Source organism: Littorina saxatilis, linkage group LG5 (genome assembly GCF_037325665.1).
Source record: "Littorina saxatilis isolate snail1 linkage group LG5, US_GU_Lsax_2.0, whole genome shotgun sequence".
Taxonomy (NCBI): domain Eukaryota; kingdom Metazoa; phylum Mollusca; class Gastropoda; order Littorinimorpha; family Littorinidae; genus Littorina; species Littorina saxatilis.
Window position 1 is genome coordinate 59,552,963 of NC_090249.1, and position 19,937 is coordinate 59,572,899.

Here is a 19,937-nt window from a genome sequence, read left to right on the forward strand (position 1 = left end):
GACAGAAAGAAAGGAGAGTGATACGACAAAGACAGAAAGAAAGGAGAGTGATACGACAAAGACAGAAAGAAAGGAGAGTGATACGACAAAGACAGAAAGAAAGGAGAGTGATACGACAAAGACAGAAAGAAAGGAGAGTGATACGACAAAGACAGAAAGAAAGGAGAGTGATACGACAAAGACAGAAAGAAAGGAGAGTGATACGACAAAGACAGAAAGAAAGGAGAGTGATACGACAAAGACAGAAAGAAAGGAGTGTGATACGACAAAGACAGAAAGAAAGGAGAGTGATACGACAAAGACAGAAAGAAAGGAGAGTGATACGAAAAAGACAGAAAGAAAGGAGTGTGATACGACAAAGACAGAAAGAAAGGAGTGTGAAGGAAGGGTACAAAAAAAAGAAAGAAGAAATTGTTGAAGGTAATTAGTTAATGTGTATTGCAACAGTTGCACAGTTGGTGAGACTGACGTTATGTTTAATGGGACTTAAAGAAAGCATTGCAATACTGACTGTGCATACCAGACACACTTTTGTCCATTTCTGACCCAAAGCGGAGAGGGTGAGGGTATACAAAGTTTTTTTCGGACCAGTAACAGCATCACATGTTGCCTGTAAGAGCTTGTGTGGTGCATGCCCGTGTGTCTCTTTCTGAGTCTATCATATTGTCTGTCTGTCTGTCTGTCTGTCTGTCTGTCTGTCTGTCTGTCTGTCTGTCTGTCTGTCTGTCTGTCTTTCTCCCTGTCTGCGCTCATGTCTCACCCTTTCCATTGAAAACTCCGTTAGCTTGTTCACTTGCTCGTTTCCTTGCCTGTCAGCGTGTGTCCTCGAGTTGCCTCAGAGTCGATCATACGTCGAGGGTAGGATAAAGTTTGGCAGCGCAGGAACACCATGACCTGTTGCGTACAGGAGCGTGTATGCCTGTGTGTTCTTTAAACGAGTGCTTGTCTATCTGACCGTCTACCTGTCAGGCTCAGCCCTTGACCTGGCTTCCTTGGCATACTGCTACCCTGCCAATGGAGGAACTCAGGATATCACTCTGCCGGTGTAACACGAAATTTTTACTCCACAAAAAATTTACTCCGGAGTAAAAATTTCGTACGAAATTCTTACTCCGAGTAAATTTTTCGTACGAGAAAAGAACTCCCCAAGGCACGAATTAAAATATTACTCCCTCCACGAAATTTTTACTCCCCATTTTTTTTACTTCCAGTAAAAATCTCGTACGCAAAAATGGGATGCGGGCGAAGGGATAATGCCAATATGTGATCTCGCGCAAACGAATGTCGCGCTACCCTCCCTCCACCCCTTCCACCACCAAGACTAACAGGGGACAAGGGAGTATAAATTTCGTACACCTGACATGGGAAGTTAAATTGCTCGTGTTAGGGTGAAGTAATTTATTCGTTTTTTATTCGTCTGGGGAGTAACCTTTTTTTACGAAATGTTTACTCGGAACTCACCTGTCGTGGGGAGTAATTTTTTCGTGTAATGGGGGAGTGTTTTTTTCGTAAAGGGAGTAACATTTTCGTACGAAATTTTTACTCCGGAGTAAAAATCTCGTGGGAGTAATTTTCTCGTGTTACACCGGGTTTGTATGGGCTGAGAAAGACTGAATACTCCTGCTTTTAGTGAGGCAAACTTTCCACACGTGCTCCTTATCCACGTGCTTCAGACACACCCCTCGCTAGTGACTGGCCTACAATGTCACATGTGAAAGTTTGATTCTTTAAAAGTAAGATCATTCACTCCTTCATAACCCATACACAACCGCCAGTGTTATTTCGGAACGCCTTAGTGCGCGTTTGAGGGATGAGTGATATAATTTGGCGACGCTCTAACAACGTGTTACGAGTACAGCCTGCATATCTCTGTTTGTCTGTCTGTCCGTGTCAGTATTGCTGCAAGCTCATGTCCTTTTTCTTTTGCGTTCATGGGCTGAAACTCCCAAGTACACTCGTGTTTTTGTACGAGTGGGTTTTAACGTGTATGACCGTTTTTACCCCGCCATTTAGGCAGCCATACGCCGATTTTGGTGAATGCATATTCTTCATAATTTCGTGTTTCTGTAACCGACGGAACTCTGGCATGGGTTACATGATTTTTTTCATACGCACTTGGTTTTGTGACTGCGTGTACTCACAAAGAGGCATAAGGCACTATAGCATGTCCGCACATAAGTTGACCCGGGAGATTGGAAAAATCTCCACCCTTTACCCTCGAGGCGCGGCAAGGATTCGAACACACAACCTTCCGCAACCTTCACTAGTGAGAGGTGTGTCGGAAACACGTGTATAAGGAGCACGTGTAGAAAGTTTGGCTCACTAAAAGCAGGAGTATCCACTAGGCCATCAATACATGTCCAAGCCTGTCGTTTTGCTAGTTCCCTCCTCGCCTTTTGGCCCCACAGGTTTGCGGGCGAGGGGATGATAAAGTTTGGCGGCGCAGTAACAGCATTACAGGCTGCTCGTGAGAGCTGATCAATGTCGGGGAGTTGCCCCGCTGGTCGCCTTGGTAACGGCGTGTTAAAGGGCAATGGCGAAATGGCCCAGGCTGCCCTTGTTGAGAGAGAGAGAGAGAGAGAGAGAGAGAGAGAGAGAGAGAGAGAGAGAGAGAGAGAATGTGTGTATGTGTGTGTATGTGTGTGTGTGTGTAAGTGTAAGTGTGTGTTTGTGTGTGTGTGTTTGTGTGTGTGTGTTTGTGTGTGTGTGTGTGTGTATGTGTGTGGGTGTGGATGTGTTTGTCTATGTGCGCGCGTGTGTGTGCTCGCATGTGTGATTGTGTGTCCAAACCAAGTGCCAGGCACATCTGTCTGATAACCTGACCCTTTTACCACCAGTGTAAGGCATGCAGGCAATTGAACAAGTAGCTAAGCTTGTTCACTTATTCCAAAGGTTGATAACAGATTTGTTGTTATTTTTTTCCAGAACCGGATTGAGCAGTCACCAGGGAGACCAACAACAATGAGAAAAGTGCTCAAAACTACGATGGCAGACAGGGAGTGAGTACAAGCAAAGCGTCTCACTCTGCAACCCCAGTGAGCTCGCATAAGTGTGTTAATCTGTAACGCCGAAATATTGGACCTTCGACGTTTTGCGGAGAGCTCAGCGAGACATTAATCCGAAGCATCAATCAAAATGCCAACACGACGAAAGCAGTGAAATATGCAAGTCGTGCGGGAACTTGCACGGTCTTCACACAATGGCGGCAGGCGCGTAGGGACAACAACAGAGTTACACCATTAGTGATACACTCGTTACAGAGACATTCTCACCAATGTTATCAATAACGTCGTTTTTAATGACACCCCAAAATACAGGGAACATGGAACTCCATCAGACATTGTGTCACTCACCTCGGTGCCTACAGGGACCCATCCTACCTCAAGTGCCACTCCCGTAGATACCGGAAGCTGACGTCAGTGTTGATGCGCACGCTCTGTACGGCCTCGAGATGGACTTCCTGCAGACGTTCGACCTTGACCTTGACAAGGAGATCTACTATGCCGGAGAGACAGTGTCCGGGCGGGTTTTGGTGGAGAATACGGAGAATATGAGATTCACAGGTGAGTGGGTCAATGTGTCATATATATGCTAGTTTGGTGTCAAACAAAAACATACACACCAGCACAAACAAACAAACAAACAAACCCCAGGCCGGTTGAATGTTCGATAGCTTTGACACTTAGGATGTCTTCTGACACAACAATGTTTTTTATGCCAGGACATTTTGACCTTTATATAATTTGAATGTTGATACTGTACCTAAAAGGCAAGGTGTGACGTTTTCCAGGAATCAGGCTACATATCCGTGGCAAGGCGCATGCTGAGTGGAAGATCACACGTGCTGGAGAGAGACGTACCATCCGCCAGGATGAACACTACATCGACGACAGACAGACGCTTTGGGGCAAAGGTCACGGGCAAGGTCAAGGTCGTCGTTTGTGTAGCACTTTGTTTGTCTTTTTCGTTTTGTCATAAGTTGTAGAAAAGCAGCTTATAATGACTGAAAGTCAAGTCTGTATTCGCTGTTTGGTTTAAGCATGCTTTATTCACTTTTGACTTCATACACTCGTTTCACAAAAACAACATATTGAACGATCACAAGCAAAATGCTGATGGACACGCTGTTTAGAGTGGAAAGTACACAGACAAATCCCTGCGCCTTGAATCTGTGGTTGAGATATGTGCGCAATTTAAATTGCATTAAATAAAAAATAAAATAAATAATGTGAAAAAATAAAGAGAAAGCAAGAAAGCAGGATAGAATTAGACGATTTCCGAAACAACTCGAGGTTCTATGGGTAATGAAAGATATAATACCCTTGCTTTTTACTCGGACAAACATTGGAGAGGCCAATCAGTAGCGCTAGGGATGGGTCGGACAAACATTGGAGGGGCCAATCAGTAGCGCTAGGGATGGGTCGGACAAACATTGGAAGGGCCAATCAGTAGCGCTAGGGATGGGTCGGACAAACATTGGAGGGGCCAATCAGTAGCGCTAGGGATGGGTCGGACAAACATTGGAGGGGCCAATCAGTAGCGCTAGGGATGGGTCGGACAAACATTGGAGGGGCCAATCAGTAGCGATAGGGATGGGTCGGACAAACATTGGAGGGGCCAATCAGTAGCGCTAGGGATGGGTAGCGCTAGGGATGGGTAGCGCTAGGGATGGGTAGCGCTAGGGATGGGTAGCGCTAGGGATGGGTAGCGCTAGGGATGGGTAGCGCTAGGGATGGGTAGCGCGAGGGATGGGTAGCGCTAGGGATGGGTAGCGCTAGGGATGGGTAGCACTAGGGATGGGTAGCGCTAGGGATGGGTAGCGCTAGGGATGGGTAGCGCTAGGGATGGGTAGCGCTAGGGATGGGTAGCGCTAGGGATGGGTAGCGCTAGGGATGGGTAGCGCTAGGGATGGGTAGCGCTAGGGATGGGTAGCGCTAGGGATGGGTAGCGCGAGGGATGGGTAGCGCTAGGGATGGGTAGCGCTAGGGATGGGTAGCGCTAGGGATGGGTAGCGCTAGGGATGGGTAGCGCTAGGGATGGGTAGCGCTAGGGATGGGTAGCGCTAGGGATGGGTAGCGCGAGGGATGGGTAGCGCTAGGGATGGGTAGCGCTAGGGATGGGTAGCGCTAGGGATGGGTAGCGCTAGGGATGGGTAGCGCTAGGGATGGGTAGCGCGAGGGATGGGTAGCGCTAGGGATGGGTAGCGCTAGGGATGGGTAGCGCTAGGGATTACCCATCCCTAGGGATGGGTAGCGCTAGGGATGGGTAGCGCGAGGGATGGGTCGGAAATGGGTGGACAGGAGCACGTGTCAAGTTATTTGTCCGAGGAAAAGCAAGGGCATTCACTCTTTCACAACCCTTTCAAACCCGACGGAGTTATCTCCTAAATCGTATATTACGAGCATAAGGTAAACGTGGATGGAGATGTAATGTATGACAAAGAGGATTTGTACGATTTATACGTATGGACGCAAATAATGCAGTGAAGCCACAAGAGTGTCGAGCAATGAGAGCTGTGATCCGGGTATTTACGTTGTTTTGTGGTCTTTTTATTTGGCTAGTTCACATTATCAGCTTAGTGTCCAAACGTCCGAAGTGTCCAATGTACCCAAAGTAACGCTACGTCTTGAAGTTGCATCCCTTGAAAATGAAAGAAGCTATTGAGAATGAATTGGACTGTGCCAAAACATTCACTGTGTAGGCTACCAAAAATGTGCCCAAAGCTTTGAAAAAGTGATTTGAGTTTACTGTGAGGAAACGGTGGTAACTTCAACTTCATGAATTTAGTCACTGTGTACCAAAACATTTCCCTCCAGCTTTTCCATCAAGGAAACGGTGGTAACTTCAGCTCCTTGAATTGATGGAAAGTCAATCTGAATAATGAGCCCCGTCGTTTTCCTGCTTTCAGAGGCCAGCGATGACTCAAATCACGTTCCCATCATGCCTCGGGGGTCACACACGTTTCCGTTTGAGTTCAAACTGCCAGAATCCGCGCTGCCGTGCTCTTTTGAGAGCAAGTACGGTACGATACGATACTACATCCGGGTCACGCTGGACATTCCCTACGCATCGTGTCCCCAGGGTGTCAAATACTTCACCATTATCGGCCCACACATCGACTGCATGGACGAACGACTGCTGGTTAGTGGTGCCTTCAGTCTTGTACCTTCTGCTTTTTCTGACGCTTGAAATCGTGAAAAAACGAGAGCTTGAACGAGACGCTCAGAAATGTGTCAGTGTGTGTGTCTTGAGGGGGGGGGGGACTCACAGAGTTTATAAACACAATGCCTTGAAAAGATAGGAGGTCTTAAGTTTTGGGAGAGTTTTTATCATAGGCTTTGTCTTATGTTTTCAATGATTGGCTGTGAATGTTGAAAAGTGGTATGTAATCTCACAACCTTTAATGGGCGGGGATGTAGCTCATTTGTATCCAGTTGTAGCTGTCAGCGTGAGTTCGTCCCCACGTTCGGCGAGAGATTTATTTCTCAGAGTCAACTTTGTGTGCAGACTCTCCTCGGTGTCCGAACACCCCCGTGTGTACACGCAAGCACAAGACCAAGTGCGCACGAAAAAGATCCTGTAATCCATGTCAGAGTTCGGTGGGTTATAGAAACACGAAAATACCCATCCTCCGAAAACGGCGTATGGCTGCCTAAATGGCGGGGTAAAAAACGGTCATACACGTAAAATTCCACTCGTGCAAAAAACAAAAAAAAAACGAGTGTACGTGGGAGTTTCAGCCCACGAATGCAGAAGAAGACAACCTTTAATTTTGCGCTTTTACCATGATGCTCGAACATAACTGTCGCGTTTGTAGGGGTTGCGAAAGAGTGAATACTCTTGCTTTTATTGAGGCAACATTTCCCACGTGACATTATAGGCCAGTCACTAGAGAGAGATCGATGGTCGTACGACGACAGTGCCCTTACATGCAGTAACAGGATAGTTATTGTTTTTAGAGAGAGAACGTGTTAGTGCTGGAGAGAGCAGGACACTGCTGTCTTATTTATCATCTTATTTTTATTTCCTGCTTTTTTCCCACTGTAGACCCCCGCCCAAGGCACGGCGAAACGCAACCGGTGCAGTCTGTGCTGTGGCAAAGGCCCGCTGCTGATGCGAGGGATGATGGAGAGGACGGGATACTGCTGCGGGGAAAACGTCAGACTCAAGGTGGAAATACAGAACGGAGGGGACCACGAAGCTTGGGCCAGGTGTCAGCTTGTGCAGGTATTACGTCACAACATGACGTCATGATGCGTCATGAACAACGTGACGTCATGTCGGGCTAAATGTCAGCTTGTGCAGGTATTACGTCACAATGTGCATCATGATACATCATGATGCGTCATGACGTCTCGGTGGGCCAAGTGTCAGCATGTGCAGGTATTACGTCACAGCGTGACGTCATGATGCGTCATGAACAACATGACATCACGGTGGGCCAAGTGTACAGTATTACGTCACAAATTAACGCCATGATGCATCACAAACAAAACACGACTTCATGGACAAAAGGATAGTGCATTGGATGTGTACCGTACAACATTACGTCCCAACACAACACTCCATTACAGCAAATACCTCCCTGTTGTGCATGCACTACGTGACAACTTGACGTCAGGATGTGTCGAAGTTCTTGTGAAAGTTCTGTTTTGTCCGAATTAAACGATCAGAAATGTTAACCTTTTTGGTCCTTGTATGTTAAGTTAATATTTTGCATTCAACTAAAATGATATGCAGGAAAATAATGTTTTGTTGTCGTAGTATTTTGATTGTACATCGCATTGAGCAGGGATAAACCCTGGATACATGCGCTATATAAATATTATGCATTATTATTATTATTAACTAAAGAAAAAATCCTGTTCTCCTTTACTGACAGAGTTGTGTTGTTTTCCAGCACGTGGAGTTCTTCATCAACAAAGGCGTGCTGGGCCTGACCAAGGAAATCAAGCACGTGATCGCGGAGGCGGAGTCAGAGCGCGTGGCGCCGCACAATAGCTCCACCCTCCACTCGCTGAGTGACAGGCTGCACGTGCCCGTCTGTCCGCCCACCATGGTGGAGGTGTGTGGCCTGGTGCAGATCTACTACTCCCTGCAGGTCAGTGGGCCAAGCTTCTTCTTCTTCATCATCATCATCATCATCATCATCATCATCATCATCATCATCATCATCATCATCATCACCATCATCATCATCATCATCACCATCACCATCACCATCATCACCATCATCATCATCATCACCATCATCATCATCATCATCATCATCACCATCACCATCACCATCACCATCATCATCATCATCATCATCATCATCACCATCATCATCACCATCACCACCATCATCATCATCATCACCACCATCACCATCACCATCACCATCACCATCATCATCATCATCATCATCATCATCACCATCATCATCATCATCATCATCATCATCATCATCATCATCATCATCATCATCATCATCATCATCATCATCATCATCATCATCATCATCATCATCATCAAAGTGGCAGTGCGGCGTGGGTCCCCCAAGCCTAGGGTCACTGGTTCGAATCCAGGCCGGGACGGACACGCGTCAAGTTTGTGTGCAGACTGAGAGACGGTATCCATGTCCCATCCCCGTGTCACCACAGTGGCACGTAAAAGATCTCGGTCATTCTGCCATTCTTGTAGGTGGCTGATAACACCTAAACACGCATGCACCTGTGTATCTCATCTAAAGTCGGGGTAACACCCAGGGACATGCCCCTAATGGTTTCACCGTGAGGGCGTAAAACAACTTTATCATCATCAGGTCCTCCAGACTGCCGTAGAGTTTTGTGAGCGCCTGGTACAGCGGACAGGGCTGCAGGAGCTGTGTTGTCTGGCTGTCAGTCTCGCAGGGTACTGCTGCCCCCCGTATGGCTGATGCAGGAGCTGTGTTGTCTGGCTGTCAGTCTCGCAGGGTACTGCTGCCCCCCGTATGGCTGATGCAGGAGCTGTGTTGTCTGGCTGTCAGTCTCGCAGGGTACTGCTGCCCCCCGTATGGCTGATGCAGGAGCTGTGTTGTCTGGCTGTCAGTCTCGCAGGGTACTGCTGCCCCCCGTATTGCTGATGCGGAGTTTCGAGTGCATGTGATGTTTCGTGTGTGTGTGTGTGTGTGTGTGTGTGTGTGTGTGTGTGTGTGTGTGCGTGTGTGTGTGTCTGTGTCTGTGTGTGTGTGTGTGTGTGTCACACTGGATCTTCAAATGTCAACCTCATATTTTCAGCTCTTTTTGGAAACGGAACAGGACAGAGATGCGGCCGAGATCAACCTTCCCATCACCATAGCAACGTTACCCTTCAGGATACCCAACACCCCTACTCCAGAAGTACACTACGGTGAGGCGTTAATGACGTAGACGTAAACATAAAGCCAGTCACAAACGATATGATGCTGCGAGTTTAGTTTTGAAAATACAGCCAGATTTCTAGTCAAAACTGTTGTCAATCAGCCGTTGGGACCAAGGGCTGTACGGTACTTGAGGGGTATGTGAGATTAACCAGAAAAATGGGTCCCCTAACCTTACACGTGTAACTCCAAACAGTTCGTGAAAAGGAAGTATAGATACGCTATATTCAGAGTTCCCTAACCTTACACGTGTAATTCCAAACAGTTCGTGAAAAGGAAGTATAGATACGCTATATACAGAGTCCCCTAACCTTACACTTGTAATTCCAAACAGTTCGTGAAAAGGAAGTATAGATACGCTATATACAGAGTCCCCTAACCTTACACGTGTAATTCCAAACAGTTCGTGAAAAGGAAGTATAGATACGCTACAGAGTCCCCTAACCTTACACTTGTAATTCCAAACAGTTCGTGAAAAGGAAGTATAGATACGCTATATACAGAGTCCCCTAACCTTACACTTGTAATTCCAAACAGTTCGTGAAAAGGAAGTATAGATACGCTATATACAGAGTCCCCTAACCTTACACTTGTAATTCGAAACAGTTCGTGAAAAGGAAGTATAGATACGCTATATACAGAGTCCCCTAACCTTACACTTGTAATTCCAAACAGTTCGTGAAACGTAAGTATAGATACGCTATATACAGAGTCCCTTAACCTTACACTTGTAATTCCAAACAGTTCGTGAAACGGAAGTATAGATACGCTATATACAGAGTCCCCTAACCTTACACTTGTAATTCCAAACAGTTCGTGAAAAGGAAGTATAGATACGCTATATACAGAGTCCCCTAACCTTACACTTGTAATTCCAAACAGTTCGTGAAAAGGAAGTATAGATACGCTATATACAGAGTTCCCTAACCTTACACGTGTAATTCCAAACAGTTCGTGAAACGGAAGTATAGATACGCTATATACAGAGTCCCTTAACCTTACACTTGTAATTCCAAACAGTTCGTGAAACGGAAGTATAGATACGCTATATACAGAGTCCCCTAACCTTACACTTGTAATTCCAAACAGTTCGTGAAAAGGAAGTATAGATACGCTATATACAGAGTCCCCTAACCTTACACGTGTAATTCCAAACAGTTCGTGAAAAGGAAGTATAGATACGCTACAGAGTCCCCTAACCTTACACTTGTAATTCCAAACAGTTCGTGAAAAGGAAGTATAGATAAGCTATATACAGAGTCCCCTAACCTTACACGTGTAATTCCAAACAGTTCGTGAAAAGGAAGTATAGATACGCTATATTCAGAGTCCCCTAACCTTACACGTGTAATTCCAAACAGTTCGTGAAAAGGAAGTATAGATACGCTATATTCAGAGTCCCCTAACCTTACACTTGTAATTCCAAACAGTTCGTGAAAAGGAAGTATAGATACGCTATATACAGAGTCCCCTAACCTTACACTTGTAATTCCAAACAGTTCGTGAAAAGGAAGTATAGATACGCTATATACAGAGTCCCCTAACCTTACACGTGTAATTCCAAACAGTTCGTGAAAAGGAAGTATAGATACGCTATATTCAGAGTCCCCTAACCTTACACGTGTAATTCCAAACAGTTCGTGAAAAGGAAGTATAGATACGCTATATACAGAGTCCCCTAACCTTACACGTGTAATTCCAAACAGTTCGTGAAACGGAAGTATAGATACGCTATATACAGAGTCCCCTAACCTTACACGTGTAATTCCAAACAGTTCGTGAAACGGAAGTATAGATACGCTATATACAGAGTCCCCTAACCTTACACGTGTAATTCCAAACAGTTAGTGGAAAGGAAGTATAGATACGCTATAAACAGAAGTTGTCCACTTTCAAACAGATTTCTGTTACAAGTTTTGCACACTTTGTGAAATAATACCTAGTTCTACCAGAGGCAACAGAGGCCCACATAGTAAACGCATAGTGTTGACAACTGTTCATTTGAACAATAGTGAACACAATGTGTGCAACTTTTTGCAAGTAGAACTTAGCATTATGTCACGAACAGTTCTTCTTCTTCTTCTTCTTCTTCTTCCCACGTTCACTCATGGTTTTGCACGAGTAGGTTTTTACGTGTATGACCGTTTTTACCCCGCCATTCAGGCAGCCGTACGTCGCTTTCGGGGGAGGCATGCGGAGTATTTTTGTGTTTATACAACCCACCGAACTCTGACAGGATCTTTTCCGTGCGCACTTGGTCTTGTGCTTGCGTGTACACACTTCTGCTTGGAGTTTAGACGTATTTAACATGCACGTTGTTCATGTTCTATGTCATCAGAGGAACCAGCCGAGACGGTGGAGGGCGGCAACTACATCAGCTCCGAGTTCCAACTGGGTCAGGTCTACATGGGGGACGACACCGACCTTGACATTGACCGCACCATCATCTACCGCCCGGTCTACGTCACCATCCGGGCATCCAGGCCCCCCTCCGTCTGTCGGTCCACCGCGAGCAGCAGGACCAACCTCTTGCAGGTAATTCAGGTAATGCGTAGTGTAGGAACATCGCATGCTAGTCCAGATAACGTGTAGACCTAGTGTACAGGAGGAAGGGGCTTTCAACATTAGGCAAAGGTACAAAGGCTGGGCAGGGAGGGGGGGGGGGGGGAGGGAGGGGGAAGGGAGGGGGGCAGGGAGGGGGGAGGGGGGGAGGGTGGTCTTGACGGATCTTAGCCCCCGAGATGGCTGTTGAAATTAAGCATTTGAATTGGGTATTTTAGGAAAAAAATTACATCTGCTGGGTTGGGGGGGGGGGGGGGGGGGACTCAGTTGGTAGAGCACTGGACTTGTGATCCGCTGGTCACACACAGGTTCGAATCCGGGCCGGGACGGGCACGGGTCAACATTATGTGCAGACTCAGAGACGGTTTCCATGTTCCACCCCTGTGTCACCACTGTGGCACGTAAAAGACCTCGGTTATTCCTCCATTAGTGCAGGGGGCAGATTACACCTAAACACGCACACTCCTGGGTAGCGCGACTCTGCTGCTGCGAGCTTTTCACTGAAAGGAAGTGACCCGAATTTCCCAGCAATGAAATAATAAAGCAATGAAAAAGTCAACGTTTCACAGGGGCATCTGCTAAGAGGACGAACAAAGTTGCTCTCCCTTTACTCGTTGGCGCAATCCACATACAGCGGCGAAGAGTAAACCGTTTGAGTTTATATCACGTCACAGGCCTTTCTTCATGGAGCCCGAAGTTGACTGCACGAAGTCTTTTAACCGAAAATTCAGTGCCAAAGCTTCGTGCAGCGAGCTTCGTAAAGTAGGCTTCGCGAAGTCGACTTGGCCCAGTTAATATCAGGCATTAGGAAACTACTTGAAAATTGCAGCGGCTGTTGCACTAGGGCGAGCATTTTCCATGCCTGGGCTGCACGGACTAACATTGCAGTTATGGTTTGGGAGACTGTTAGGAGTGTGTGTATTTTTCTCTTCTGTTTGGTGCACCGTCAATCGGACAGATGGGGAAAGGGAAGGGAAAGGGAAGGGAAGGGAAGGGAAGGGAAGGGAAGGGAAGGCAAGGGAAGGGAAGGGAAGGGAAGGGAAAGGGAAGGGAAGGAAAGGGAAGGGAAGGGGAGGGAAGGAAAGGGAAGGGAAGGGAAGGGAAGGGGAGGGAAGGGGAGGGAAGGGGAAGGGGAAGGGAAGGGAAGGGAAGGGAAGGGAAGGGAAGGGAAGGGAAGGGAAGGGAAGGGAAGGGAAGGGGAGGGAAGGGGAAGGGGAGGGGAAGGGAAGGGAAGGGAAGGGAAGGGGAGGGGAAGGGAAGGGGAAGGGAAGGGAAGGGAAGGGAAGGGAAGGGAAGGGAAGGGAAGGGAAGGGAAGGGAAGGGAAGGGAAGCAACGTGCGAGTGCTCATTGCCGTTGATTGGTCAGTGATGCAACTCACGGTTGTGGCAGTATTATAAGTACAGTTCCCCAAAGTTGGGTTGCAATAACACTAACAATAACACTAATGCCCCGTATAGATCATGGATACCTGCGAGGACGTGAATCCCGAACAGTCAGTCAGTCAGGGGTTGCGTGTCATATGAATCAAGATTCGATAGACCGGACAGTGCCGAGAGACCAAAAGCCATCGAGTTAACCCGAACGGAATTGAGATCCTAACTCGGATCCTGTTGGTTCTACCTGCACCACGTTTCTCATTACATGTTTGGTCTGATAACCAAAGGGAAGGAAGCGCTCTCAATGCATACGACATGTGTGATAGAGAAAGTGAGAGTTATTCAAAACCAGTCTCCTGGCACCTGAGAGAATAAGAATCGTTGAAATGAAGAAGCGATTTTCATCCTCGCTGTTTTGGTCATGTTTGGTCGTAGTCTCGTAACTATCATGGGGATGGATAATCTAAATGAGTTTGTGTTTGCTTGCTTGTTTTTCTGCATTTTATAATCTAAATGAGTTTTTGTTTACTTGCTTGTTTTTCTGTATTTTATAGTCAGCTAGGGATAGAAGAATTACGTGAGGCCCCAAATAGACAAACAGGTAGAAAGGACATGAAGAACCAACGTCCTGTCGTGAGCCCGGCAACAGCAGGGACTAATAGATCTACACCTGAATGGTAGAGACGGTGTTCAAAAATAACTCTGTCGGGTTTGTTTAAGTTGTGAAAAAGTGAATACTCTTGCTTTTAGTGAGTCAAACTTTCCCAAGTGACATAATAGGCCAGTCACTATAGCGAGAGGTGTGTCTGAAACACGTGACATAATAGGCCAGTCACTAGCGAGGGGTGTGTCTGAAACACGTGACATAATAGGCCAGTCACTATAGCGAGGGGTGTGTCTGAAACACGTGACATAATAGGCCAGTCACTATAGCGAGGGGTGTGTCTGAAACACGTGACATAATAGGCCAGTCACTATAGCGAGGGGTGTGTCTGAAACACGTGACATAATAGGCCAGTCACTATAGCGAGGGGTGTGTCTGAAACACGTGACATAATAGGCCAGTCACTATAGTGAGGGGTGTGTCTGAAACACGCAGACAGGGAGCACGTGTAGAAAGCTTGCCTCCCTAAAAGCAGGAGTATTCACTCTTTATAAACCCATACAAACCCAACACAGTTATTTCCGAAATTCGTCTACATGTATTAACACGCTGTAGATCACGTGCCGGGATCCGTCTACATGTATCAACACGCTGTAGATCACGTGCTGGGATTCGTCTACATGTATTAACACGCTGTAGATCACGTGCCGGGATTTGTCTACATGTATTAACACGCTGTGGATCACGTCCCGGGATTCGTCTAGATTGTATTAACACGCTGTAGATCACGTGCCGGTATTCGTCTACATGTATTAACACGCTGTAGATCACGTGCCGGGATCCGTCTACATGTATTAACACGCTGTAGATCACGTGCCGGGATTCGTCTACATGTATTAACACGCTGTAGATCACGTGCCGGGATTCGTCTACATGTATTAACACGCTGTAGATCACGTGCCGGGAGTCGTCTACATGTATTAACACGCTGTAGATCACGTGCCGGGATTCGTCTACATGTATTAACACGCTGTAGATCACGTGCCGGGATTCGTCTACATGTATTAACACGCTGTAGATCACGTGCCGGGAATCGTCTACATGTATTAACACGCTGTAGATCACGTGCCGGGAATCGTCTACATGTATTAACACGCTGTAGATCACGTGCTGGGAATCGTCTACATGTATTAACACGCTGTAGATCACGTGCCGGGAATCGTCTACATGTATTAACACGCTGTAGATCACGTGCCGGGATCCGTCTACATGTATTAACACGCTGTAGATCACGTGCCGGGAATCGTCTACATGTATTAACACGCTGTAGATCACGTGCCGGGATCCGTCTACATGTATTAACACGCTGTAGATCACGTGCCGGGATTCGTCTACATGTATTAACACGCTGTAGATCACGTGCCGGGAATCGTCTACATGTATTAACACGCTGTAGATCACGTGCCGGGAATCGTCTACATGTATTAACACGCTGTAGATCACGTGCCGGGATCCGTCTACATGTATTAACACGCTGTAGATCACGTGCCGGGAATCGTCTACATGTGTTAACACGCTGTAGATCACGTGCCGGGATTCGTCTACATGTATTAACACGCTGTAGATCACGTGCCGGGAATCGTCTACATGTATTAACACGCTGTAGATCACGTGCCGGGAGTCGTCTACATGTATTAACACGCTGTAGATCACGTGCCGGGATTCCATACTTTCTTATCATCCTGACGAATGCAGTTCCGCCAAAATATTGATACAAAAAAAAGTACCTAACCTGGTTACTGGCGTGTGTGCTTTTCGTCTATTGTATGAAGGAATGTAACTTTCTGCTAACACAGCCAGACAAACTGTTGTTTGCGTGTCACCGATGTGGGAAGAGAATTACATGGACCTCACCTTCCTGTGACTGTTACAGGTACCAGGGGGATCCAGGGTGCGCAACATGACACGGAGCCGCGAGAACCTGGTGGTGCACGTGAACGGCTCGCGCCACAGCAGTCACGAGGACCTCAGCCGCCTTAGCAGGGTCCACCTCGATAGCTCAGAGGATCACGGCCGCTACAGCGACGACGATTCCTTGGGGGGCGGAGCCAGGGGAGCGTGCGGAGGGAAAGCCGAACCCGAGAGGGTCCCCCTCATGTCTAGAGGTTCCCCGGTGAGAGAAGGGGAGGGGCCGGTGGGCATGAGGACTGCCACCAGCGCTGCGGCGATGGGTGTGGCTGCCGCAGCCCCCGCCGCTACCTCCCCGCCCCCCATGGCCGCCTGGGTGGAGACTGAACAGGGGCAGTGCGACGGTCAGGCCACGCCCATAGAGATCGTGGATTGTCGGCTCAGCAGTGTATAGCTCGTAGATCTAGCCTTGACACTGTCTCAGTGTGTGGTTTAATTTTAAAAACAATTCAACTGAATATTTGTGTCATAGCAGAAGGCAGCCAATGTAATACGGACAGGATACTTCATATTTATGAACAGCATGGGTGAGAAGCGAATTGGTAGAGTTTGATGGCGGCTCGGCCACGCCCATTGACATCTTGGATTTATCGGCCGAGCAGTGTATAGCTCTTAGGTCTACCCTTGAAACTGTTTCAGTGAGCTTAACTTGAAAAATCCAGCAGGAATCATGCCTTAGACGACGGCGGCCAGTGAAAGCGATGACGTTGACCATGTTACTGTAGATCGTGGACTGTGCAGCGCAAAGCTCTTAGATCTAGTCTCGACTGTGCGTGGTGTTAGTGGAAAATCTAACAACAAGCTTGTCCTAAGCAAACGGCGGCCGATGAAAGGACGACCGGACAAGCAACATGTGTGCTGAAGGAGGAGAACTATGTGTGATCTGAGTTTTCAAATGCAGTCTTACCTTTCCAGAATCAAATCCACGATTGGTTCCGAGTTCCTCGAGCCGAGTGTATGAGAAACAAATGCATCAATGGGGCATATAGTTTTCCCAACAGCAAATTCACCATTAGATTTGAGTTTCCGAAAAGCAAATTTACCATTGGATCCTTGTTTCGGAGAAGCAAATTAACCATTGAATCCGAATTTCCAAAAAGCAAATTCACCACTGGATCTTAGAGTTTGAAAGGCTAATTCATGTTTGCGTCTTTCGAAAGGAAAATGCCAGGGGCAGATAATGCAACGTCCACAGCGCAGACGTGCGACAGAGAAATGGAGAATGATGTGTATGGAAAAGGGTAGTCATTTTTCAAGCAGGAAATTCACGACTGCATCCGGTGAGCGGAAGAAGAGAACCAGGGGTGGTAGCAATATACACAACAAAGGTGTGGGATAAGAACACATATCAGAGATCTAGACTCACGTGTGCAATGTCTCCATTCCACAGACCATTCCTCCATCTTCCTTCAACAAAAGGCAGCCAAAAATGTTGTGGAAGTTGGCATGGTGCACGTTCGAAAACTTTGCAAATCAGTCTTTATTACTTCAATGGTGTGAATCTTCGGGAAGAAAATCGGACAGAAATTCTACGGTACTGACGACAAGCAGTGTGTGTGTTGTGTTCCTGACAGGCGTGTGTTCACCATAGACATTCAAGCTAAATCATGGCATGTGAACATACATGTGCGTACAGCATATGGAAAGTGAATGTGGAATCTTTGACGCACACCAAGTTTCCAAGATGTCATTTCCGATGGATATCGTTCCTTATAAGTTGTGCATAGAAAGGTGGGACTGGGGCCAACGAGTCTCCACGTACAAACTCGACTTTGACCGGGTCTCGAACCTGGTACCAGTGACTAAGCAGAGGCATGCACCAACCACAATGCCTCGGCCCCTGTCACATTTTGGTCGTACAAAATGACAACAGAAAGCAATAATACGTACAACAGACCAGGCGGAGTGAGATACATACGCGAAGGGAACATTTGTGTGGTATTATAGCTTCGTCTTGAGCGCTTGACGGCTGTGACAAATTCCAAACCCGCGGATTCAATGAATTAAGAATTCTTGCATTGATCTTTAATGGTGCCCAAAACATTCTGCTTCGAGCTTCAGGTCTGAAGTTGGACAACCAATGAAAAGAAGTTATAATACAGCAACAAACTTTGGGTGAAATGTACGCAGCGAATTTCATTCATGTGTTCATATTCGAACAAAAATCATTGCGTTTCTGTTGCTGCAAAAAAAGCATGCTTCTGTAATACGGAGGTTTAAGATAATATTATGATGCGACAGCTGAAAAACTCAATCATGCGGCAAGTAAATGACATCTGTATATTGTGTTGCAGTGTGACTGTAGACGTACATGACTGTATTGTTTTGAAGCTGCGCTTTGAGTAATGTGGCGACCAAGGGACGAACTGGTGAAGGTTGAGATATCTGCTGTGCTGTTTGTTAAACTGCGTTAGGATACACTTTTGTTTTCCTTCATGTCATTCAATCCTTTTGAAAGTAATGACAATACATTATTGGACTGTTTGAATAAAACATATTTTTTTAAAATATTCTTTATCATAGTTTTTTTTAACACAAAATAACTGATCGGATTGTCGATTTAGTAGGTACAGTTTTCATTCTGAGTGAGATTTAGGTATTTTTAACTTCATACGGCTAGAAAAGGAAAGGAGACATTTGCTATGAAACATTCCCCAAAATATATGACTTCAATACATCTACGTATTCAATGGAAAGTATTGTCCCTTTGATGCCAGTGTTGGGAAGCTGAAAGTTGAGGAATGTCTTGAGGGAGGTCCTCCCTGCAACCGACACTGAAGGGTTGGTGGTACTGTGGTGTACACAAACTCAGAGGAAGAGCGCCGCACAAAATGCGATAAAACTGGTATCGTCTGATCGTCTGCTCCTCTTAGATTGATCAAAGGGTTGTTTCCCTTTTTGAACATTATTTTGTCAGTTGACAAGAACAAGAACAAGAACAAGAACAAATGGGACCCGTTCTCACAAAATGATAGACAAGTTGATTTTTAACATCATGTGATATGTATATGCTCAGAATGTATACTTGTCTTTCTTTGCACAACAGAAATTCGCCTTTAGGCTTGGCTCACAATTACAAAAAAATCGACATTGCACAAAGACATATTCAGAGTAAACATTACATTAAACAATATGAAATAACACTTCTGGCTTAAACAGAATTTGACAGACCTCATTTACACGATACACACACACGTGAGCATGTGGTCTGTTGATGACATATTGTCTCTCTCACGTTTGTAAGATAAAACAATCTTTTAACGCGATATACAAAAGGGTCTTAGCGCTAAGGAGGGTGCTTTTAACCTACAGCGGTTTTCATGGAAACAACAGATTTGTTCGCGTATCCTGTCTATCTTTGTCTTTTTCTCAAAATTACCACCATTCGATACCACAAGCAGATTCCTCCCCAGGAGGTGTTACAAATGCATGTCTCGTCCGAAAACAAAGATTGCATGGATATACTTGAATAGCGCTCAACAACTAGCAGTTCGTCCAGCTGGCCTTAGTTTTCTACGGAAATGTATTATGTTCAGATGCATAAAAAATATCTATCCAGCCTCCCCAATATTGCATCAAAGACCGCATGCAGGTATCAGTATATGAGGAACTTTCTCGTTTAATTGATTAAATAAAATTTACCTGTTTAATTAATTAAAGCATTTCCTCGATAGATTTGCTTTGAGGACCCTTCAGTCATGAAGTGTAGCCACGTACATATTTTGTTTTATATGTCATTAGTTAAGATGTGCAAGAACTAATCACTACGACTTATCTTGTCTCTGAACCACGCAGTGTTAATAAACAAAAGACTACATCAGAAGAAAAACACCTGGCTTTGAAAAATTATACGTCAGTGTCCGCCAATGTTAATTTAAAGACAAAAAGGAGGTATGGTATGCCTATACCCAAGTGAAGTTAAAGGTCAAGCATAATGGCCTTAATACTGAAAGTTTAAGTAAGGGCCGTAACAAAATAGTCATATAACAGAACAAAATTGGAAGTGAGTAAACTGGACACAGTTTGGCTCAATTTTAGTGACTG

The 19,937-nt window shown here is 46.0% G+C and overlaps 1 protein-coding gene across 1 annotated transcript; it reads left to right on the plus strand.

Annotated features, from left to right (window-relative positions):
- The first annotated feature begins 3,016 nt into the window (after window positions 1-3,016).
- On the plus strand, window positions 3,017-18,578 carry LOC138967587 (arrestin domain-containing protein 3-like). The gene is made up of 8 exons (XM_070340185.1): window positions 3,017-3,563; window positions 3,791-3,925; window positions 5,909-6,141; window positions 7,048-7,227; window positions 7,901-8,101; window positions 9,261-9,372; window positions 11,721-11,917; window positions 15,859-18,578. Exons 1-8 carry the CDS (start codon window positions 3,452-3,454, stop codon window positions 16,285-16,287), a joined length of 1,599 nt encoding a protein of 532 aa, XP_070196286.1. The 5' UTR covers window positions 3,017-3,451; the 3' UTR covers window positions 16,288-18,578.
- Window positions 18,579-19,937: the final 1,359 nt, after the last annotated feature.